The sequence below is a fragment of the Tupaia chinensis genome, unplaced genomic scaffold (genome assembly GCF_000334495.1).
Source record: "Tupaia chinensis unplaced genomic scaffold, TupChi_1.0 Scaffold141943_1, whole genome shotgun sequence".
Lineage (NCBI taxonomy): Eukaryota > Metazoa > Chordata > Mammalia > Scandentia > Tupaiidae > Tupaia > Tupaia belangeri.
Window position 1 is genome coordinate 41,010 of NW_006201797.1, and position 25,847 is coordinate 66,856.

At 37.9% G+C, this 25,847-nt stretch overlaps 1 protein-coding gene and 1 pseudogene across 2 annotated transcripts in view; both read left to right on the plus strand.

The window, feature by feature from the left end:
- Positions 1–25,847, plus strand: part of RFX7 (regulatory factor X7) — a 92,792-nt gene that overhangs the window by 33,429 nt on the left and 33,516 nt on the right. For both annotated transcript variants that reach the window (XM_006163281.3, XM_027766251.1), the window contains exons 2-3: positions 6,305–6,387; positions 8,104–8,226. In XM_006163281.3, the coding sequence (XP_006163343.1) occupies positions 8,117–8,226 (110 nt within the window). In that variant the 5' untranslated portion in view covers positions 6,305–6,387; positions 8,104–8,116. The remainder of the gene's footprint in view (positions 1–6,304; positions 6,388–8,103; positions 8,227–25,847) is intronic.
- On the plus strand, positions 13,721–15,246 carry LOC102489602 (kinetochore protein Nuf2 pseudogene; annotated as a pseudogene).

Below are 25,847 nucleotides of genomic sequence, written 5' to 3' on the forward strand. Positions count from 1 at the left end.
GGAAAGAGGGTGCTGAGTAGAAGGATCAGAGCACTGAACTCCACCTTGAACCTCCGGAGGTAACTTTTATCTCTGGTACCTCATACCTCACATTATACTTTTATACCTTCTCTTTTATCACATAACGTTAAAGTGATTGTTAAATCTAATTGTTAGCTACTTTTCTGTCTATAATTACGAGAGATCACAGCACCATCAAGTCATTTGCAACATTAAGTGTGCCAAAGGTACAGAAAAAAAAGTTCATTAAGTCGAATGCTTATGATAACGGAATGATGACACACAGTTCTGCTTATTTATTTGGAAATAGGGAGATTTTACCGTAAATTCTCCAAGTTGGTTTTCTGGAAAATCTTTGGCATCTATATAAATAAAACTTCAGTTAAAATATTCCTTTTGGGGCTAGCTCTCTACACAGCAGTTTTAAGTGCTCTCAGAGGGACCTGGATTTTTACATGGCTGACTGTAGTTTGAGTCCCAGCCTAGTGGATCGAAAGTGTGCTGGGTGAATATGAATGCATGCCCCAAATCCTGACCAGATGGAGAAATGAAGAGATTGTGGCATGGCCATGCCCCACTGGGTCCTTTCTCTCACTTTCTAGTGAAAACATGTCCATTGGCAATTTTATATATCTTTGTGTGTGTGCGCATACGTGCATAAAATTAAACACACATGTGTACATACACATATACGCTCTGATGACATGTGTCCTGGCAATTTTATGCACATATGTATATACTTAGATGTATAAAATTGCCAGTGGACATTTATCACCAAAAAGCATATATGTGTGTGTATATATGTGTGTGTGTATGTATGTACTTAGATATATATAATACTCCTTTAGAATATTTACTTGCAAAAATTATGTGTGAGGAAGGAGTCCTCAGAAGTTTTCAGGCATGATCTTCAACCATAGTAGTATGAAATTACCATGTAGTTCATTCAACAGAATAAATGATATTTGAAGTTTCCTCTAAATCTAAAACCATTTTCAGTAACTGCTTTGAAACTTAACTTTTTCAGCTCAAGGAAATGAAGACTTTCGAGCCTAGAGATGTGGAGATGTTGATAGTTGTCATTTGAAATTTTCAAGTCGTATCTTCATACTTGCCAAATATGTTAAGCTATGTTAAAAAAAAAAAACACCATTTTTTAAAATTGTAATAAAATACAGATAACAAAATTTGCTATTAGGAGTTTTTAGTACATTCCCGGTGTTGTGCAACTATCTCCTCAATCTCATGCCCAAACATTTTCATCACCTCAAAAAGTAACTGTCCTGTACCCATTAAGCAGTCTGTCCTGTGCCCCCTTCCACACAGTCTCTGGAAACTACGGATCTGCTTCGTATCTCTACGTATTTGCCTATCCTTTACATTCCGTATGGATGGACTCACGTTCTGCTTGGTTTTTTTGTGTCTGGCTCCATTTATTCAGCCTGTTTGCAAGGCTCACCCATGTATCGGTACTTCACTCCTTTTAAGGCTCAGTTTTAAAATGATCATTTTTAAAAGTTATGCAGCTGGTCTTTTCCCTAGTGCTGTAAAAGTAAAGTACCACTACCCTTCATTTCATATATCTACCCAAACATTTCTTTTTCACAGTCAGTGAATATCACCGTGACACCATTTTTTAAAATTGTAATAAAATACAGATAACAAAATTTGCTATTAGGAGTTTTTAGTACATTCCCGGTGTTGTGCAACTATCTCCTCAATCTCATGCCCAAACATTTTCATCACCTCAAAAAGTAACTGTCCTGTACCCATTAAGCAGTCTGTCCTGTGCCCCCTTCCACACAGTCTCTGGAAACTACGGATCTGCTTCGTATCTCTACGTATTTGCCTATCCTTTACATTCCGTATGGATGGACTCACGTTCTGCTTGGTTTTTTTGTGTCTGGCTCCATTTATTCAGCCTGTTTGCAAGGCTCACCCATGTATCGGTACTTCACTCCTTTTAAGGCTCAGTTTTAAAATGATCATTTTTAAAAGTTATGCAGCTGGTCTTTTCCCTAGTGCTGTAAAAGTAAAGTACCACTACCCTTCATTTCATATATCTACCCAAACATTTCTTTTTCACAGTCAGTGAATATCACCGTGTAACAGAAAACTTTGATTCTTTTATTTTTTATTTATTTATTTATTTTTATTTATTTTTTTTTTTGGAGAGATTTTCACTGTAGGGCACGTGCGCTCGCCAGACAGACAGAGAGAGACATAGAGACAGAAAGCGAGAAATCACCCCCCAGGGGGGATGGTCACGCCGCAATCCCTTCTCCTCCATTCTCCTCTCGGGATCTTGGGCACGCACGCACACGCGCCCGGCGTGAGATTTAAGCCACCGGGTCCGGGACACGAACCGCGGTCGACTACGTGGGAGTCCAGCGACATAGCCATTACGCTAACTGCTGGTTCCCAGAAAACTTTGATTCTTGACATTTAAACCTTCACAGAGGATATCAAATAATGGAGTGTTTAACACGCTCCTCTTACCTCGATAAGGAGGCAGGGTTAGGACCTTCTAGACCAGCGAGCATTGTTTGGGAAGCCAGTGGTAGCCGTGAATGACTGCATACCCCACACCAAGTCTTCTTGGAGGACTCAGCCATGCTACACACCGTGTTCCTTGTGTTCAGTGAAGAATGTTGGTATTATCCATTCTCCACCTTTTTTTCTTCATGTGTTGAAGCCCACATAGCAAATAAAACAATAGTTGAATAGTTTAAAAATTGCTTTTGTTATATGAAATTTTTTTTAAAAAGATACTGAATTGGGAACCAGCAGTAGCGTAATGGCTATGTCACTGGACTCCCATGTAGTGGACCATAGTTCAAGTCCTGGACCCGGTGGCTTAAACTCATGCCAGGCACGTGTGCGTGCATGCCCAAGATCCCGAGAGGAGAATGGAGAAGGGATTGCGGTGTGGCCATCTGCTCTAAGGGGTGATTTTTCGCTTTCTGTCTCTCTGTCTCTCTGGTGAGTGCACACGCCCTGTAGCAAAAACCTCTCAAAAAAATAAAGAAATAAAAAAGAAAGAAAGAAACTAAGTTTTGAGGTCGTTCTGGTAGAAGGTAGCAGGAAGATGGGAAGCCTCCTGAGAAAACACTACAACTAGGAGATGAATTAGTGCCTAATACGCCTTTTCTTTTTTTTAAAGTTTCTTTTGTGAGACAGAGAAACATCTTCAATAAGGTCTCATGCCACAACTGCCCCCCACCCCGCTCCACCCCCACCCCCCCAGGATCATGAGCACGTGCCTGGAGAGAGACACACAGAGAGAGAGAGAGGTAAGTGAGAAAGCAAGCCACCAGGTCCAGGATTCAAACCGTGGTCGGCCATGTGGGGTGGTCCAGCACCTTAACTGCCACACCACCTGCTGGTCTCCCAGCATGAGGTTTAAGCCACCAGGTCTGGGACTCAAACCATGGTCAGCTATGTGGGAGTCCAGTGACATAACCATTATGCAATCTGCTGGTTCCTTCAACACTTCTTTTTTTAAACATCCTCTTTAAATCATCTGTTTTGTGCTTTATCCTAATTTGGAATATCTTCTGAACTTTCCTCTCATTTTGGAACTTCATCTCTGTTCTTCAGTATATGTAAAATTTGAAAACTATATAGAATCCAAAGTTTACCCCATAATATGACATTTTTTATTCTTAGTGCTTAAATGTTTTTCATACATTTTCTCAAATGCTGCCTTTCATAATGTGCTTTGTGGGGCCAGCAGATGGCATGGTGGTTAAAGGCACTGGAGTCCCACATGGCCGGCTGCAGTACAAGTCCCAGACCTTGTGGCTTGCTTTCTTCCTTTCCCTTTCCCTTTCCCTCTCTCTCTCTCTCTCTCTCTCTCTCTCTCTCTCTCTCTCTCTTTCTCTCTTTCTCTCTCTCCCCCTCTCCTCTCTCCTCTCTCCTCTTTCTCTCTCTGGTCAAATTAAAAAATAATAACAAATGAAATTAAATAAATAATTATTTTTAAAATAACTAATATGCTTTATTATCATAATATAACCTCTGGATTTAATTTGATAGGCATCATTGATATTAAGTGGGTGATATTAGTTAGTATTTGTAAACAGTACTTTAAAAACCATATTTAAAACAGATTAAAGTGAAGAGGTTAGAGACAAGGAAAACAGATAGTTAGATATTTTTATAATTCTAAATGTCATTATTCTATAATTTAAGAGTCCTTAACCTCACGGAACTTACAGGGCAAGGACTGTGGTGACTGGTGGTGTTGCGTTGTTAGTCTGTGTTGTGTTTGTCACTGTTTTTTTTTTTTTTTGAGTTTTTTTGATTTTTTTTGCCTTAGGGTGCATGTCCTCTGGAGAAAGACAGACACAGTGAGAGGGAAAGTAAGAAACTACCCTTTAGGGGGACAAGAGATACCGCCGCAGGCATGTATGGCAGTCTGACATGATTTTCAAGCCATGGGGTCCAGAACTCGAACTGTGGTTAGCCATGTGAGAGTCCAGTAAAGTAACTGCTACCCTATCCTCTGGTCCCATTATTCACTCTTTTCTGTTATTCAAACTTTAAGATAGTTCATGATACACAGTGTAGGTTTATAATTTTTACATGCTTGGAATATGGCAGTAAACAAACTTAATGAATAAGCACATGAGTTCTCCTTCCTGACTGAGAAAAAGCTAAAGACCTGTACTAGTGTGGAGCCTGTGAAAATACAAGACTAGAAGAATATGGGGCCAGGAGTTGGAGGACTTTATACAGCATGAATGTGGAATGCACCGAGATCAAAATTAAGCAGGGAACCAGCAGTTAGCGTAATGGCTATGTCGCTGGACTCCCACGTAGTCGACCGCGGTTCATGTCCTGGACCTGGTGGCTTAAAAACTCATGCCGGACGCGTGTGCGTGCGTGCCCAAGATCCCGAGAGGAGAATGGAGGAGAAGGGATTGCGGCGTGACCATCCCCCCTGGGGGGTGATTTCTCACTTTCTGTCTCTATGCCTCTCTCTGTCTGTCTGGCGAGCGCACGTGCCCTACAGTGAAAATCTCTCAAAAAAAAAAAAAATTAAGCAGATCCCACACTGAACACGCTGGAAACTGTAGGAAAGAAGACATTAACAGTGAAGAAAGGAATGTTTTGGTGTGATTTTATTTTTGTTTTTTTCTTTGAGTCGAGAGCTGTGTAGAGTATAAATGGTAACTCTGTTGGGTATTGGAGCAAAAACTAGTTGGAAAAATTTCATAAACAATGGGATTTTTTTCAATGTAATTTGAGAACTTTTTGCAAGCAATTGATAGATTAGAATAATGATTCTGTGGGTGAATTTTGAGATTAAGCTTTTGTGGATGCATTCTAGTGAGAATCTAAGAATAGGCTTAGTTAATACCATTTTAAGCTTTTCCAAAATGAGAGTTCTGTGTTTAAGCTGTGCTTTGTTAAGTAAGAATAAACTCTGCCTCCAGGAAAATACATTTTCTATCACAGTGTTACTTTTCCTGAATTAAGCTACCACAATTTTATTATGGATATTTTTATTGTAATAGGATTTATAGCACATTTGAACCTATTATGTGGCAAACTCAGCTGGGAGAGTCATAAAGATGAATGCAGAATTATTTTAAAGGATACATTTATAGATAAAATGACATAGAACAATAGCAATAGAGAATCTTACAAGTAGGTTCTCTAAATAGCAACCACTTTCGCAATCCAGAAATAATTATATCTGTAGTGTAGAAAAGCTTGTTGGTTTTATGTCAGTGGGGTTTTTTTTGTTTTGCCTTTTTTTTTAACCTCAGTTCCATTTACAGGTAAAAGTGGCATTATCAGTTACATGTACTAGATATTTGAAAATTAGAAAAGGAGTCTAGAAATTATCTCATCTATTTTATTGTTGTAAGGAAAATTACCCAAGTACCAAAGCCTCATCACCAATTAATGAATAGGCTGAAACTTTCTAATAAATACTTCTTTAACTTCGAGTCTAGTACTTACCTCGTAATACTATATTATAAAAGCAAAACAAAAACTCTTTCTTTAAATTGGACTAAAAATGAGAGACTTTTGTGAAAGAATACCTATAGTGTTAGAACTGATAACTACTTTTTTTTTTGCTAATTTTTTGTATGCAGTGGATTTATCAAACAACTTAATTGTATTTAGTAATGAGAAAAGAGCCTAGATTTATTCAATTTGGTAAGTGATTCATTTTGTTTAGCTTAAGTTTATATAGTCAGTATCTTTAAGGGAGATGTTTAATAACTTTGGTTGGAGGAAAAATGGTTATTTTAAATACAGGTCTTTCTTTTTCATTCTTTGTCACCAGCAAGAAGTTGAGAAGTTTACAGACCTAGAGAAACTCTACCTCTACCTTCAGCTGCCTTCTGGTCTCAGCAATGGAGAGAAAAGGTATGTCTCCTCTTGTCTTTGCCATAAGTGCACTGTTCATAGGACAGCCTTAGGCTGTATGTGTGATCCACGTTGTCCTTACTGTTTTACAGTATTCTTAAAATCATCAAAGAACAAAATGGCGAAACAATAGACCACTTTAGTTTTTGGTGATCATAGGTTAAGTGCTTATGTGCAGTTTTGCTGTTTCATTTGTGCAACCAGGTAACTTCTATGAATGCAGTGTGGGCTGTATTTGATAGCCAGATGGATGTATTTATACAGTATGAGGAATGGTGAAAATTGAATTTAAAACCAAAGAATAAGCAGATAAGTATTGGTAATGTAGAAAGTGCAAGAGATTTTGTTTTGTTTTGTTTTTGGGGGGGTGTACCATCATGTATGTACATCACAAAATATAAAACAAGAAAAAGTGAAATTTATCTGTTTGGGGTATTGAATTCACAATCAGTGTGAAGGGTATTTTAAGTGCTTAAAACTATGGTTTCGTATTAAAAGTATTTGTCTCATCTAGAAAATATGCAGAGAAGTTTTTCATTCAGTCCTTCCCTTTAAAGTTAGTTTCCTTACCCTTTAAGTATTTTTCAGAATTCGTTTCATTCATTTAAGTTACCTTAACATTCTGCTTCTTTAAAATTGTGTATATAAAGAAGTGAGATGAAAATTCCGTTACTTTAACTTCCCTGGATTGAATTTTATAACTGTTCCAAACATTTTATGTTCTAGAAACTTGTACGGGCGCTTCTTAGTAGTTCAATAAGCTATCCGTATAGGTAGCGGAGATAGGGGCCAGCTTTAGTAAGGCAGCCTCTCTCACACTGGCGGCAGTGTCCGTTTGTAGGATTCGTTTATCTTGCCATCTGGTAAGAATATGTGATGCTGGGACCAGCAGTTAGCATAATGGCTATGTCGCTGGACTCCCCTGTAGTTGAACGCAGTTCGCGTCCCGGACCCGGTGGCTTAAAACTCACACCAGACGCATGTGCGTGCCCAAGATTTCAAGAGGAGAACGAAGGAGAAGGGATTGTGGTGTGGCCATCCCCCCTGGGGGGTGATTACTCACTTTCTGTCTCTCTGTCTCTCTCTGTATGTCTGACGAGCACACACGCCCTATAGCAAAAACCTCTCCAGAAAAAAAAGAATGTGTGATGCTTAGTGTACATGGTAGCCCGGGGCACGGGGCCTGGTTGTAGGAAGGACTGTAGGGGGAGGTTTGTCCTTTCATTATCTCTCTTACGTGAATTCTGTTCTGTACCTTAGAGTTCCTGGGTAAGATTCAGGGTAGTTAATTCCTGGTATAATCTTTGGGAATGCTGAACAAATAGAAAACAAAGTCCATAACTTTTGTTTTAAAAGTTTGATGACTTGGTCAATGTAGGTAAATACATAAATAAATGACCAAATAACCACTTAAAGGTATTTTGATTGAAACAGATCTTACATTGTCACTGTTTCATCACGGTGCCACTTTTGAGACCCCGAAGAGGAATGGACAAGGCAGTGACTTCAGTGTGACACTAGCTATAGAAAACGACTCACGACCACAGTTAGAAACCTGTGTGTGGATTAAAGGTCATCTGCCGTATATCCTAAGTTTGATTTGGTCATTTGTAGTGTGTTTGCACACAGTTCTCAAATGAAACACTTAGACCTGGCCCACAAATTATGAACGCACTGCCATCTGTTTAACTGGAACTGTTTTTATTTTGTGATTAGTGATCAGAACGCTATGTCATCTAGTCGGGCACAGCAAATGCATGCCTTCTCCTGGATTCGGAATACCCTAGAGGAACATCCCGAGACTTCGCTGCCCAAGCAGGAAGTCTATGATGAGTACAAGTAAGTATTATGTGTGTATGTCATACTGATTTGTTAAATGGGCTAAGTACTATACGTAGCCACAGGTTTTATTATTGGCGAAAAGCAAGCTAGTATATGAGAACTGCTCTTGGAAATCTCTAAGATTCTTTCTGGCTCCAAGCTTCTGTGATAGCATGTATAATAAAGGACAGACATCCTCTAAACTTCTCTAAAGTTCTTCAGATGACAGGAGGATATAAGGGTATAGGGACAATGTTGTAGAACTGTTGGATAAAAAGTTTTCTGTAGAGTTCTTAGGGATGGTAGGAATAATGGGTCTGGGGTTAGAGGGACATTGGGAAACAGTAAATAAGTCAGTGCATAAGGAAAAGTAAAAGCATGTCTCTTTCTTGGACTTTTTAAAGAATCCATTGTGAATCCAGACTCTTCTAATTCTTCTCTATACCAGCCAAAGAATGTTATGAATCATTTACTCAAGGACAAGGGAGTTCAGTGACTTGACTATATTAGACACCCAAATAAATTTGAGTATGCAGATAATGTATTTAAATACAGAAAACAAAAGTGTAGAAGTTAATGGACCCTTCTGGATAAAAAATGTTTAACATGAGGGCTGGCTGGTCACGTGATGGTTAAAAGTGCTGGACTTCCCATGTGGCCAACCGTGGTTTGAGTCCCAGACCTAGAAACTTGCTTTCTCACTTTCTCTCTCTCTCTCTCTCTGGTCAAATTAAAATAACTAAATAAAGCTTAATTAATTTTTTTAATGTTTCATAGGTACAAAATACAGTCTCTTTTTTTCGGAGAGGTTTTTTGCTATAGGGCGCGTGTGCTCGTCAGACAGAAAGAGAGAGACAGAGAGACAGAAAGCGAAAAATCACCCCCCCCGGGGGGATGGTCACGCTGCAATCCCTTCTCCTCCATTCTCCTCTCAGGATCTTGCGCATGCACGCACACACGCCTGGAGTGAGTTTTAAGCTACCGGATCCGGGACGTGAACCGCTGTCGACTACGTGGGAGTCTAGCAACATAGCCATTACGCTAACTGCTGGTTTCCAAAATACAGTCTTTTTAAAAACATTTTAAAATTGATTTGGAAGAGAAATTTACTCTGGCAGGGTAAATAAAACCAGAATTTTCTGTGTGTTAAAATATCAAACGAGCAGTGACATAGTAGTTAAAGTGCTAGGCTCCCACTTAGTCAGTCATGGTTCGAGCCTCAGACCCAGTGGCTTGAAAATCACACCAGGTGCGTGTACACCCAAATTTCCAAGAGAATAGAGAAGGGACTGTGGCCTGGTCATTGCCATGGGCGGTTTCTGGGGGGTGATTTCTCCCTTTCTCTCTGACTCTGTCTCACTTCAGCAAAAACCTTTTTAAAAAAATGTCAAAGATGAGACCAGCAGTTGGTGTAATGGCTATGTAGCTGGACTCCCATATAGCTGACCACAGTTCGAGTCCCAGACCCAGTGACTTAAACTCACACTGAATGTGTGTGCGTTCATGCCCAAGATCCCAAGAGGAGAATGAGGGAGAAAGGATTACGGTATGGCCGTCTCCCTGGGGGTTGATTTCTCTCTTTCTCTCTCTCTGTCTGTCTCTGTCTTTCTGGCAAGCGCACGTGCCCTATAGCAAAATCCTCTCCAAAAAAAAAAGTCAAAGCAACAAGCATTGACTTGTTAATACTAACACAATTTGGAAGAAAAGTGTCAAATAAATGCTATTAATTGGCATATGATGGTGCAGAAGAACTACACTTACTGAGAAGCTTATTGGAGTATTAAAAAAATACTTGCTATGCTCATTCAAAATTCATTTTCGAAATGATTAAGAGAACAAAGTTGAACCAATGAACTTGAGATTTTTTTTTTTTCTCTAGAAAAGTTAAAACTAAGGGACTGGCAGATGGCATAATGTTTGTCACTGGACTCCCATATAGTCGACTGTGGTTCAAGTCTCAGAACTGGCAGTTTAAAACTCATGCAGGGTGCATGTGTGTGCATGCCCAAGATCTGAGAGGAGAATGGAAGAGAAGGGATTGAGGCATGGCGATCCCTCCTGAGGGGTATTTTCTCACTTTTTATCTCTCCAGCGAGTACATGTACCCTATAGCAAAATTTTTCTAAAAAGAAAAATGAAAGATTAAAACTGAGAATGGGGGCCGGCAGGTGGTATGCTGGTTAAAGGTGCTAGACTCCCACATGGAATGACAGACTCAGTCCTGCCCTCATCAGTAATTGATGTACTTCTAGTAAGCCTGAATTCTTCAATAAATCCAACTTAATTAAAACAAAGATCAGAAACTTCTGAAGTTTGAATTTAGTAAAAGTGTTAGGTATCAGACAAACTTATATGTTGAAGAAACCCTGGATTCAGGATTAAAAACAAGCTCTGTTATTAAACTTGAATGGCCTGCCCGTGCCCACATGTACCCACAATCATACAGGCTAGAAGACTGGAGGAAGGGGATTGCAGTGTGACCAGACCTGTGGAGGGTGCTCATGTCTGTCTCTCTCTTTCTCAAGTGCATGTGCTCTGTGATGCATAAAGAAGCTTTTGTGACCTGCTCACAGTGTTTTAACCTTTCATTTTATTAGCTGACTAATCCATAAAATAAGGCTAGTGATGATATAGAGGTTTCTTCCAGCTCTAAAACTCCAGGGTTGACCCACAGTGCAGCAGTTCAGCACTATGCTGTGCATTGGGAGCTGGATCATCCCACATGATCCATCTCAGTTTGAATCCCAGCCCTGGCAGCTTAAAAAATGCACCGACAGAATGAGAAAATGGAGGAAGACGGATTATGATGTGACTGTGCCCCATTGAGGGGTGCTTTCCTTATCTTTCTCTCTCTTATCCTCCCCCCAGCCTCAGTCAGCTAGGATCATGAGCACACAGCATGCCTGGCATGTTTAGGTAGACCTAGGATCTAATCCAGGGCCTCTCAGGTGACTTTAGAATCTTGCAGGAACATCCCACTGGACTAGCACTATGACTGGGCCATAATGTTTGTTCTAAGAAAATGGAAACATTTTCCTAAATAGAAGGGACCCGTATCACACCGTTTTTTAATGGGGAGTTGGTAATGAGAGCTTCAGTTGGAGCAGTTAATTTACAGTTTAGTTGAGGGCAACAGAGAGAAATGGAAGTAATTTAGAAAGACTAGAGTTTTAAAAGGAAATCGTGGGAAAGGGAAATATTTGATAATAGCTTGATTAGGAAAGAAATCACCAGTTCCATTCATGGGAACTGGAAAGAAGTATGCTAATAATTATGCATAATTAGTACAGTATCTGAATCTGGGTACTTTAATTAAAAAAACTTTTCCCTGAGAATATATCTTACTAGTTACATTGTGATATTGCTCAAAGTGTCTCCACATGGTAAGCACTAATTTAATATTAAGAGATTAGAGTGGAATCTGTTCCCTGGTATTTACGATAAAATTTCAATATTGTAAAGACTTTCCTAAGGCTTCTGGTGTGTTCCTGTCTCCACTTAAAGAAGGAAACATTGAAATTCAGAGAAGTTGAGTGATTTTCCCAGTGTCACAAAAGTAAGTTAGGGACATCTCTAAAACTAGAACTTGGATTTCATAAGTGCTTCATAATAGGTGAGAAGATAGACTTGTTAAATTTGAGCAGTAGTGAAGTCTGGATAGAAAATGTTGGACAAGTAGAAAAATACTACTGGTATTATTAGGCTAGAACATGTTATTAGGCTAGGACTTCTGTATAATTCTGAGTAGAATTATAAATTGATGCTGATCCCACACCTCGTGGTTAAGGAAACTATGACCAACTGCTACTTGAATCCCAGCCCCAGAGGCTTGAAAAATAAACCAGGCAAGTGAGCACAGACGCTCAAGATACTCACAGGATGGAGAAATGAAGGAGAAGAGATTGTGGCTTGACCGTACCCCATTTGGGGATGCTTTCTCTCTCTCTCTCTCTTTCTCTCTCTCTCTCTTACTTATGTACTCATGCCCTCTGGCAATTAAAAAAAGGTATAAATTAGTACATATAATTAGTAAACATATAAACATAATTTAGATAGCATAAGAGACATAGCACAGTAATTTGACAGGTGCCTAGAAGAAAGTATGGTGGTGTTTCCAAAGAAATGCATCATGCGGAAGTTTCAAGGTATTTTTTCATGTGATTACATTGTCTAATGCTTTTATGTGCCATTGAGTTGAAATAATTTGAAAGATAGGAAAAGTGTAGGAAAACCACAAAAATCTAAAAATTAGATCAGAGTGTTAGGAAATAGCTAACGTTTCAAAATTATGTTGCTATAAAGAAAACAAAATGGAATATAGCTATATTTTTTTTAAGACAAGAGTTTTAAATGACGGGAGAGATTTCTGTTAGACACAAAATAAGATTTTCCTGTCAGTAAAGATTTTTAGGGAAATTTTGTCCTTCCCTAAGAGCCTCTTAGACTACTTCTTTTCCATTTTCCTAGTTGGAATGCCTAACTAAAGTTTCCTGAGTAAAATTTAACATAAAACACCAGTCTGTAACTGATTTTGTTATAAATATTCACTGAAAAAAAATCAACGTTATTAGTATGAAATATGCCATAATTTTAAGCTATTCCCATTGCATATAGACCATTTTATAATTTGTTTCAGATATTTAGATATATTTGTGTGAAAAGCAATCCCTGTTATAGGAATTAAAAATCTCTTTGAGAAAAAAAAAAAAAAAAGGAAGATAAGATAGTGATGACTGACTTCTAACTGTATTTTAACAGTAACTTAAGATATTAATGGAGTGAGGGGCCAGCAGGTGGTGTGGTGGTAAAGGCACTGGATTCCCACATGGCTGACCATGGTTCGAGTCCCGGACCTGTTGGCTTGCTTTCTCACTTTCTCTCCCTCTTGCACTGTGTCCCTCTCTGGTCAAATTGAAGTAAAAAAATAAATAAAGTTAAATAAAGTAATTCTTTAGAAAAAGATATTAATGGAGTTAAAAGTATGTACAATTAGTTTAATTTACAAACAATTTGAGCTTTTGTTGCCATGTATTTATGAAAAATCATTCATGTGGGGTTTTTTTTGGAGAGGTTTTTGCTATAGGTCACATGCACTCACCAGGCAGACAGAGACAGAGAGATAGAAAACGAAAAACCACCCCCCAGGGAGGATGGCCACGCCGCAATCCCTTCTCCTCCATTCTCCTCTTAGGATCTTGGGCACGCACACACACGCGCCCAGTGTGAGTTTTAAGCCACTGGGTCCACGCCACGCCGCAATCCCTTCTCCTCCATTCTCCTCTTAGGATCTTGGGCACGGGGTCCGGGACGCGAACCGCGGTCGCCTACATGGGAATCCAGCAACATAGCCATTACGCTAACTCCTGGTCCCTCATTCATGTGTTTTTATATTATTCAATTTTTTTTTCTAATTATAAAAGTAATGGATATTCATATTATAAGTGTACAAAGAAGAAAAATAGTTCCAGTAATGTCTCTACCTGAAAATAAACACTTTGATTTATTTCCTTTAGTTTTTCCAGTGCCCTCTTTTCATGTATACATTCTTGTTAATGTTTGTTTAAATTGGACCCCACTATTTATGTAGTTCTTGGGAGATGGAACAAAAATTGCAATGAAGGAAAAGCAACAACAGCCAGAATCTGGTGGGTTTTGGCTGCGCCGCGGCTGCTTGAGCTGTAGATTAACAGAAAACTCCCAAGATGGAAACTTTGTCTTTCCCCAGATATAATGTAGCTGAGATTGTGGTTCATATTCGAAACAAGATCTTAACAGGAGCTGATGGTAAAAACCTCTCCAAGAATGATCTTTATCCAAATCCAAAGCCCGAAGTCTTGTACACGATCTACATGAGAGCCTTACAGATAGTGTACGGAATTCGGCTGGAGCATTTTTACATGATGCCAATGAACACCGAAGTCATGTGTCCACATGTGATGGAAGGCTTCTTACCATTCAGCAATTTATTTATTCATCTTGACTTGTTTTTGCCCATTTGCCGGGTGAATGTCTTTGAGACTGCTGATATTATGTATCCAAAAGCAAAAACGGACAAGTCGGTTTATTCACTTCAGAGAAGCATGCCGTGAAACATACATGGAATTTCTTTGGCAATATAAATCTTCTTTGGACAAAATGCAGCAGTTGAACACAGCACACCAGGAGGCATTGATGAAATTGGAGAGACTTGACTCTGTTCCAGTGGAAGAGCAAGAAGAGCTTAAGCAACTTTCAGATGATTTTCAGGAGCTGCAGCAATCACTGAATCAGGAGTTTCATCAAAAAACGATAGTGCTGCAAGAGGGAAATTCCCAAAAGAAGTCAGATATTTCAGAGAAAACCAAGTGTTTGAATGAACTAAAATTGTTGGTAGTTTCTTTGAAAGAAGTTCAAGAGAATTTGAAAACAAAAATTGTGGATTCTCCAGAGAAGCTGAAGAATTATAAAGAAAAAATGAAAGATACAGTCCAAGAGCTTAAAAATTCCAGGCAAGAAGTGATGGAGAAGTATGAAATCTATAGAGATTCAGTTGACTGCCTGCCTTCTTGCCAGCTGGAGGTGCAGTTATAGCAAAAGAAAATACAGGACCTTGCAGATAACAGGGAAAAATTAACCAGTGTCTTAAAGGAGAGCCTGAACTTGGAGGACCAAATCGAGAGTGATGAGTCAGAACTGAAGAAATTGAAGACTGAGGAAAATTCATTCAAGAGACTGATGATTGTGAAGAAGGAAAAACTTGCCACAGCACAATTCAAAATAAATAAGAAGCATGAAGATGTGAAGCAATACAAACGCACAGTCACTGCGGATTGCAATAAAGTTCAAGAAAAAAGAAGTGCTGTTTTTGAGCGAGTAACCACAATTAAACAAGAAATCCAGAAAATGAAGTTTGGAATTCAGCAACTAAAAGATGTTCAGAACGGCCACCTGAGGCACAGAGGGACACCTTTTGACTTTCTGTTTGGAAAGGGACTAGTGAAACTGAAGCTAATGGAAGTATCAGAAGTACCAAATACTGCAGGCTCATTCAGCTTTTAGGTACTCGGATAAGTGGTTATTTTATAAAAGACGCATTTAATGTAGGCTTTTATTAACTTATAATTGTGGTAATGTGTGCAGCTATTCATGTCTCCCTTTTGCCCATTTTTGTAAGTAGTGACTGCATTAAAACAAAGTCGCTACCTTTGAAAAAATATTGCAATGAATATCCTTTAATGTATAAGTTTTCATAGATTATCAGAATTGGAATTGCTTGCTGCGTGTAATTGTTACTCCTTTATTAATTTACTAAATACATTTCTTTCTGGTGTGTTATTTGTTCTTAGTGTCAGTTTTTAGTGACACTGAACTTTTGTATGGTAAAGATGTTAATATAAAAATATAAATTTTTTCTTTTTTTTTTTTTTTTAAGACTTTTTCGCTATAGGGTGCGTGCGCTCGCCAGACAGACAGAGACAGACAGAGAGACAGAAAGCGAGAAATCACCCCCCAGGGGGAATGGTCACGCCGCAATCCCTTCTCCTCCATTCTCCTCTCAGGATCTTGGGCACGCACGCACACGTGCTCAGCGTGAGTTCTAAGCCACCGGGTCCGGGACACGAACCGCGGTCGACTACATGGGAATCCAGCGACATAGCCATTACGCTAACTGCTGGTTCCCAGTTTTTTCTAACATTGCTGTTTGTTGTTTAATTTTAGTTACTTTTTTAAATAGTTTGGTCTGTCTACTTAATATTGTGAACATTAAGTGGACAACATTACTATTATGCTTAAAAAGAACATCCCCATGCCACTAGCCACTCATTACTGAGCTGTGTTTTTTTACTCTATTCTCATGTCTAACCCTTTAGTCCATCTGCTGTATGTTTGATAAATGCCATTAGATGTACTCATTTTGATTTTTTTTCTGAATGGTTATTTCAGCCATTTTGAATTTTTCTTTCTTAACACTGGTCTGTAATGTTACTACTATTTTACTAAAACCTCGGACTCCATTTTCTTCCCTTATGTTCTCTGTTCTTATGACATTTATGAATTTTAGCTATTAAATATTAAAATGTGTGGTAGGATTAATCTTCCCGCATTATCCTCCTTTTTCACAGTTTTCTTGATTTTATTTTCTAACCACTTAATTTTTTGTCATGAAATTGTGAATCACTTTCCTGCTTTTATAAAACAAACATCAAAGGGATTTTTGATTCAAAATGCATTAACTGTGAAAATTTATTCTAGAAAAATTAACCTCAGACAACTTTTTGGGCTTTTGTTTTTTTGAGAAAGAGATTTTTGCTATAGGGTATGTGCGCTCGCCAGAGAGACAGAAAGCAAGAAATTAGGACATGCCTAATTCTCTTCTCCTCCATTCTCCTCTTAGGATCTTGGGCACACATGCACATGTGTCCAGCATGAATTTTTTAAGCTGCTAGATCCAGGACTTGAACCATGGTCAAATACGTGGGAGTCTGGCAACGTAACCATTATGCAATCTGCTGGTCCCCAGACAACTTGTGTTTTTTTACTTACATCTTTTATGCCCTTTGGTGAAGTTTTACTTCATTTTAATTTAGTCCACTTATGTTTCTCATTATGCTTATTCCTTGGTAATGTTTTCTTGTGTTGTTTATATTCTGAAAAATGTATTTCTCCATTTTACTGTTTGTTTGTTTTGGTTTATAGGAAATGCACAGATTTGCTATATTCATGTTATGTTTTCACTGAATTTTATTTCAACCTTATTTTTCAGTTGTTACTTTTGACTTTTTAATTTTTTTTTTTAAGAGAGATTCTAGGGGTTTTTAGGGACCTTAGGTGGGCATGCACACACATGTGCCCAGGCATGAGTTTCAAGCCTCCAGGTCCAGGACTCGAACCAGGGTCGACTACATGGGACTATAGCAACGTAACCATTATGCTATCTGCTGGTACCTGTTACTTTTGACTTTTGGGGTAGTTTATTCTATGTATCTTCTGATTGCCTTCATTTTGTTATCAAATTTGATAAACTTTCCTTTCAATTTTAAATATAACAGTGATAGACGTCATTTCCTCTTACAGTTAAGATCTCTGATGTTAAGCATATATCACTTACAGTTGACCAAGACTTTGTTTTCTTTTTACGGGAAATGGATATTGAGATTCATCAAATGCTTTTTAGCATCTATTTGGATTATTTGGCAGTGCTGCTTTGACCTATTTATATGATGCATTTTGTAAAGATATTACCTATTATAAACTCTTCTTTATTACTAGAATGTCTTCCTCATGTCATATATATAATCTTGTAGTGTACCACTGAGTTCTGTTTTCACGTATATTATTTAGGATCTTTGCATCTGTAGTCAAAGTGAATTTGGTCTGTAATTTTCTTTTTTTGTGCTATCTTTGTCAGGTTTGATATCAGGGTTAGGCCAGCTTCATAAAATGAATTGGAACAAATCCCTAATTTTCTGTGGTCTGGAACAGTTTATATAGCATGGGACTTACTTGTTCTTGAAAGTTTTAATGAACTCAACTATAAAACCATCTAGGCCTGGAGCCTTTGTTGGGAGTAATTCTTTGACAATTTTTTGTGTTTTATTCTGGTTAGGTTTTTACTTCATTAGTCAGTTTTCGTGATTTGTTTTTTTTCCGGAGTATATATTTTAAAATATGCTAACATAAAATGATTTATTCATAAACTTAATCTCTTCCATGTCTGTTGCATGCTTTTTGATATTTCTAGTCTTGTACATTTGTATTTTCCTCTTTAAAAAATATTTTTTCTTTGGTCAGAGCTTATTTTTATTGAGTTTTTAAATTTTTTAGGAAAAATAACCACAATGTTAATGTGGTTATTTTTTTATTGTTATTTTCATTTTTATTTTTGTTCCTCCTGATTTTTTAGCATTCTTTTACTCTTTGAATGTACTATTTACTTTGTTTTTGTTCTTTTATATTTAATATATGACTACATCTATGAATTTAACTCAGATTAGTTTTCACTACTTTATAGGTATGGACATGAGCTGTTTAAGTGCCACTATTTTCCAATAGTATAGAATTAAAATTTTTATTTTTTTGGTTCAGCTTATTTAGTTGTGGTTTGTTTTGTGTTAATTTTTATGTGCTTAATGAATTAAACCTTTTTGCTCTGTTTTATATGCTCATAAGGTTCTAGTTTTATAATATTTGTCAGGGAATGTGGCTTAATTTTTAATTTTTTACATCAAGGTTTACTATCAGCCTAACAAATGATCTATTTTTATAAGCAATTCTGGACATTTTTTTTTGTTAGGAAAAGGTAGTTTATTAAGTAAAAGTACATTCCCAAGAGGTAGGAACAGGCCTGAGCAGACAAAGAGTGACTCAAAAGGCCCCAGCCGTTGCTTTCTGTAGGATCTATCATTTTAACCTAGGTCATGTGGGTTGATCATTGGCTGGGCCCACTAATTGTTCTCATCTCATTGGCTCTATCAAATGTGGCTGGGTCCACTGATACCTCATTGGCTGTGTCAGATGTGGCTGGGTCCACCGATTTATCTCATTCTTTTTATATCACACTGTATGTTACATTGATATTCACTAAATCTACTTCCTTACATTTTTTACATCCTCCAAATTTTGCAACAAATCCTACTTCTTTTTGAAGATGAATAGTGAGAAAGTTTCACAAAAATTAAGTTTCTCATAGTATTTTTAATGAGGTTAGCTTTGTAGATTCTAGGGCTTTGTGTTACAAAAGACTTCGTGGGCCTAGCTGTGGTGGCACATGTCGCTAAGATGCTATGCTCCATAGCTGGGACCACCTGGGAGGCCAGTGTTGATGGATTTTCTGGGGAAGTTGATGCAGGAGGATCTCAAGCCTAAGGCTGGTATGGGCAACATAGCAAGACCTTGTCTTTAAAAAAAAGAAAGAGCAAGCCGATGTGTAGTGTATTTCTGTAGTCCCAACTGGGAGACTTGAGACAGAGGGATTGCCTCCTTGAAAAGAAAAAAAGTGGGAACCAGCAGTTAGCGTAATGGCTATGTCGCTGGACTCCCACGTAGTGAACCGTGGTTTGCGTCCCAGACCCGGTGGCTTAAAACTCACGCCAGGCGCATGTGCATGCGTGCCCAAGATCCTGAGAGGAGCTTTCTCGCTTTCTGTCTGTCTCTGTCTGTCTGGCGAGCGCACGCGCCCTATAGCGAAAATCTCCCCCCCAAAAAAAGTTCCATGGTTTTATATTCTCATAGTTTTTGCCTATTTATTTTCAACAAAAAAAATGGTCCTGTGTTATATTTAATGTATTTTGCCTTGAATTCTCCTTTGACTAAATTTGTGATACGTTCTAGATGTCTGTCTGATACATAAATTTGTCCATCCTTTTATTTTACCATTTATGTAATTTTGTTGTAGTTGTTTGCATTATTATGTTTCTAAAGTTTTCATCTAAAATTGTCTCTGCTCTTGAAATCTGACTGATAGAAGCTGCTGGAGGAATGAACCAATCCAAAAACCCCTGGTGTACGCAGACCTATAATAGTAACACAGGTAGTAGCAACACAGCTCCTGCTACTGTTTCCTCCTGCATGACAGGGGAACACAGGCATTAATCTTAAATGGATTTTTCCACCAGATAACAGATGGCCTCATTTAGCAGGCCTGAAGAACTGTTAACTTTCATTGTGGGTACAATCACAAACATTCGGATTTGTGAACTTTAAGTGTTTTTATTTATTTCTTTCATGAGTGAGAGTGAGGCAAGCACCCCTATTAGGGTCTCATGCTACAGTTCTGGTCCCTTCCCCACAGCCATTCCAGTCAGCCAAGATTATGGGTGTACACACCCAACATGTGCAGATCCCACTGTCTTCCATATGGATCCAGTTTAGCTTGAACAACATGTTACCACTGAGCCAGCCGTCTCCAAATTCTTTTTTTTTAAATCTAGAATGAAAGTTTAAAATTTTTCTTGGTGTCCCCCCTGGGGGGTGATTTCTCACTTTCTGTCTCTCTGTATCTCTTTGTCTGGTGAGCGCATGCACCCTAAAGCAAAAACCTCTCCCCCCAAAAAAAAAATTTTGCTTGGTGAATAATGATTAATTTTCTGCATGTCACTTATTCATACTTACTTTCCATTGTATTATCAACCTAAATTAAACTAGTAGAAGTTAGTAACAGATTCTACTAACATTGTTTTAAGAATATAAAGTTGTAGGGCCCACAGGGTGGTGTGGTGGTTAAGGTACTAGACTCCCACGTGGCCGACCATAGTTCGGGTCCTGGGCCCGGTGGCTTAAACTCATGCCATGTGCATGTGCGTGCTTGCCCAAAGTCCGAGAGGAGAGTAGAGTAAAAAGGGATTGCAGAGTGGGCCATCCTGCCCTGGTGGGTGATTTCTTGCTTTCTGTCTCTGGTGAACACATGTGCCCTAAAGCAAAAAGAACCCTCAAAAAAATAAATGAGAATGTACAGTAGTGAGGATTTCATGAGTTCAATAACATGGTATTTCAAAAAGATCATGGAAAAATAGAATTAAAGTACAGATTTACTTTCAGAAATTGTGAAATCCAAGCAGTGCTTTTGTAAGATATGTTTTCCATGAACTGTTTGAAGATCCCTCATAGATATGCTTTACACCTACCTGAAATCCAAGACAGGCCTAAGCATGTGTGAATAATGTATAAATTTCTTAATTGTATGAATGTACAATGTTAATGTTATAACATCCCTATAAGAGAGTTGGAACCAGAGACTTACTCCTATCTTGTGGATGTAGTCCTTATGGCTCAGAGAAGTGAGTGGCCTTAGGCAAATCTGACATTCTAAATGCTACACTTTTTTTTTTTTTTTTGAGTTTAACTCTTCTTTAATCGTTTTGTTGAAGCTTTCATCTTTTTTTTATTATCATCATAATCTTCTTTATATTACATTGGATAACATATAACTTTACAGTGTATTACATTGTTTTTTCAAAAGGCAGTGCCATGCATGTCAGTCAGTACAGAGACATTAATCTCCCCACTTCAACATTCAATATCTTTTCTATGTTTTCCCCAATCATTATTTTTATTATTCTAATTATTTTTTAAAACAATCGCTATTTCTCATTTTGCTTGTAAAAATACTTTGCCCATCATGAAATACGTCTCAGACCAATCCAGTTGAGAATACTATACATGTCATCATCAACAGTTAATAAGCCATATCTGTTTCTCACTAACGTCCTGCCTCTCTATTGTTCACTTGCTATCTTTCTCTATCCTTAAATGCTACACTTTAAAATGAGAGTACGATTTGCCCAGCCTTAATTGTATTTTAAATATTTTTATATGATTGGGGGCCAACTCTCTGGCACAGAGATAATGTACTGCTCAAGAGGCACCAGGTCTTAGATGGTGACCATGGTGGTTTGAATCCACCGTCTGGTCAGCCCGAAACACACCAGGTGTGTGTGTTGGTGCCAAGGTCTCATAGGCTGGAGGACAGGAGGAAGCGGATTGTGGCATGACTTTGTGGAGAGTCCTTGTCTGTCTCTCCCTCTCTCTCCCTCTCCTGTGCAAAAGCACACAGACTGTCATAAACAAAGGAAAAGATTAAATGTTTTTAGTTGACTAGAAATAGTAAACATGGAGGGGTTTTGTTGTTTTGGTTTGGTTTTTAGTTTTAGGCCATGTATGCTCACCTGAGAGTGAAACAGAGAGAGGAGCAAAGTAAGAAATCCCTCCCAGTGGATGACCATGCCACAGTCCCTTCTCTTCTGTTCTGTTGAGATTTGGGGCATGCATGCACATGTGCCTGGCGTGATTTTCAAGGCACCAGCTCCGGGACTCAAATCGCTGAGTTAGCCATGTGAGATTCAGCTGAGTTAGCCTTCACACCACCTGCTGGCCTGAACATTAGGTATTTGAAAAGCTCACCAGGGTGTGTTCCTGATGTAAAGCTATGGTCCATACCTACTACTTTAGAGTACTGCTGATTTTGCCCCACAGGGGACATTTGGCAGTTGCCACTGATCCAAGTACCCTATGAGCAAAAACTCCACCTGGCTTGGGAACCAGCAGTTAGCGTAATGGCTATGTCGCTGGACTCCCACGTAGTCGACCGCGGTTCGTGTCCTGGACCCGGTGGCTTAAAACTCACGCTGGGCGCGTGTGCGTGCGTGCGCAAGATCCCGAGAGGAGAATGGAGGAGAAGGGATTGCGGTGTGACCATCCCCCCTCGGGGGTGATTTCTCGCTTTCTGTCTCTATGCCTCTCTCTGTCTGTCTGGCGAGCGCACGCGCCCTACAGTGAAAATCTCTCCAAAAAAAAAAAAACTCCACCTGGCTCTAGAACAACACCCTTTACTTAGGTGACCGGGCTCCTGCAGTGGAGTTGCTGTGTTAATGGACTTCAGAATATTTCATTCCTAGGGGAAGATTTTCAGGGCACAGAAACAAACTCAGTTTCGGCTGGAAAGCTTTTCCCCTGTGAGTTCCCCAGTTACAGCGTCTAGAGATGTTTTGGTTGTCACAGTTGGGGCTGCTATAGCTATCTAGTGGGTGGAGGTTGCGGCTGCTGCTTAACATCCAGCAAAACACAGGACAGCCTTCCACAAAGAAGTATTCAGTCCAAATGTCATAGTGTTGCTGTTGAGAAACCCTGTTTTATCTAATTAACATTTCACTGGAACACTCCTCCTGAGTCTCTGAAGTTTGATTGTTCAAGCAGATAGCCCTCAATTGTCTGTTACATCTAAGCTAGCCTCTTGAAGACGTTTTCAGGACAGAAGACATATAGATCCAAAAAATTCACTATACCATATAACCTTGATAATAGCAATATCCCTGATGTTTTAAGTCTTTAAAACATAAGTTTTTAAACCATGAATATTTTTCTCAGCTTTTCTTGCTATGTATTATAATTGATAGACTAGCAGTAAAGAAATGCCAGGCAGGTCTACAGAAATCCATGTAAAATGCATATAATGAAAAAACGAGGCATGAATTTCTATTTTTTTTTTTGCATCAAAATAAAATACTTTCATTACATTTTTCCATGAACTTTTTAAGTATATATATGTACTATCAATAGAATACTGAATCCTCTTTTATAAAGTTGATATATTGAATTAGCCTTTACTTGTTTCCAAATGATAATAATCAAGATCTTTGTATTTAATTTCATTACATGTTAGATTGCCCCTTATACCAACTAGGTGATTTTAAGGGTTAGAAATGAACTAGTTTAAAAGAACATATAAAATTATTCAACATTTAATTAGTGTATTAAAGTATCTGTGAATTTTTATTTATTGCTGATAACTTCTGAAACTTGGTAAGGAGGAAGACTAATACTCAGTTATAGAAGTTTTTAAAATAATGCCCTCTAATGTTTTTATCCTTGTTCTGTTTTGTTCTTTGATTTATCTTGGGTATAAGAGGACAAAAGGTACCTTTGAGGTCAAACTCATTTACTGTTATTTTACTGGGTAGCCCTAATTTGGGCTATTATAACATGGGACCTAAATAAGCATTTTTATTTGACCCTATCAGATTTACCTTTATGTTTATTTTAGGTTGTATTATTACATTTAGATTTAATAGTAAAAGGCATTCTAACTTTTCAGAGGGCTTTAAAACTGTAATGTAATGTGGCTGGGTGTTTTTACTTTTCACTAAATCATTTTGCTAGAATAGGAAAAGTAAAATGATAATAAACATACATTTTTAAAAGAAGTACAAACAGTAAGATAGACTACATAGACCATGTGAGAGGAGGAACAGTTTACATCTTGCTCTAGCATAGAATCCAAAATGCCAGCAGTGAGTAAACTATAGAACAGTGTCCCAAGACATTTAATTGGGCCAAAATCCATAGATGGGGACTTCAAAACGTTTCTGGAAAATCGAAAGTAATATTTATTTTCTTGCAATATATATATATATATGTATGTATATATTTGTTAAACAATTATTTATTTCCATTTTATTTATTATTTTATAATTATTTTATTTAGTTTTATCTATTTATTCCCATATATATATATATTTTTTTTAATTTATTTATTTATTTTTTCTATATGGCATATGTGCTCACCAGAGAGAAAAAACGAGAAGGCGAGCCACAGCCATATGAGGATCCAGCACCTTAACAACCATGCCACCTACTGGCCCCCAAAATATTTTTAAAACCATGCATTTTCCAGGAAGACCCCCCTTATATGAATATTTTTAATTAGAAAATCTTATTGTAGGTATATGTAAATACATTAAGAAAACAAGTTATATTACAGGATAGAGTTTTCAGCTATCATTTTAAATGATTTAGTATTACTTCCTGGGAGGGACCAATGGTTATGTCGCTGGACTCCCACATCATCGACCAGTTTGAGTCCCAGACCTGGCAGCTTAAAACTCATGCCAGGCACATGTGCATGCGTGCAGAAAATCCCAAGAAAATGGAGAAGGGATAGTGATGTGGCCATCCCCCCCAGAGGGTGATTTCTCACTTTCTGTCTCTCTGGCAAGCACTTACCCTATAGCAAAAATCTGTCAAAAAATAAAAATTACATTCTGGGAAGAGCAGCCATATATTATGCCATGGCCAAAATGATCAACCATATACACATCGTTAGTGAAAGAGTAAGATTACAAATGTTTCAGTCTTTTACAAAATTGTCACATTGTGGGTAAATACAGCCTAAACTTTGCCTAGAGACAGTGCCAAACGTTCATAGTTTTGGAAATAGATCTTTTCACCTTTTATTCATTGCTGTCATCCCTACAGGATCACTTTTTCTCCAATTTCTCTTATGTTTTATTATAAATATCTTCAAACGTAACAAATGTTGAAAGAATAATGTAGGAATATCCATGTATGTATCACCTAGGCACAACAGGTTTTTTCTTGTGCATTTTGAAAGTTAAGTTGTAAATATCATGATACTTTTTTCTAGTTATTTGCTCTGCTTAAAGTTTTTCAATGCATTCCTTTGGATTTTATATTCAAAATCATGTCATTTGAAAATAGAGATAATTTTATGTCTTCCTTTCTAATCTGGATGTCTTTTATTTTATTTCTTGCCTGATGAGCAGAAATGGTGAGCGTATATGCGTCTTTTGTCTTTTGCCTAATTTGAAAGGGAACATTTTTAGTCTTTAGCATCAAGTGTGATGTTATCTGTGAGTTTTCCATAGATAGACAGCCTCTATCAGATGAAGAATTCTCTTTCTATCACTAGTTTGGGCTGTTGGTCAGTTTTTTGTTTTCGTTTTTATAAATTTATGGAGATCATCATATTGTTATTTTTTATCGAGTTAATATACATTACACTGTTGTGTATGTATATACATTACACTATTTCTGTTGCACTTCTCTTACATTTCAAAGATAAATCACACTTGGTCACAGTATGTTATTATGTGTGCTTCTAGATTTTCTCAGTATTTGATAGGAGTTTTTTAATCTATATCCATAAGAGATATTGGTCTATTCTTTTTTATAATACCTTTATCTACTTTAGTATCAGGATAGTGTTGGTCTTATATAGAGAATTTGGAAGTGTTTTCTCCTCTTCTATTTTTATGACAGAGTTTATGAAAGATTGGTATTAATCTTTTAAATTTTGGTAGAATTTACCAGGAAATTTCCATTTCCTTCCATTATTAATACGTTGTCCTCCCCCCCCCCCCCCCAAC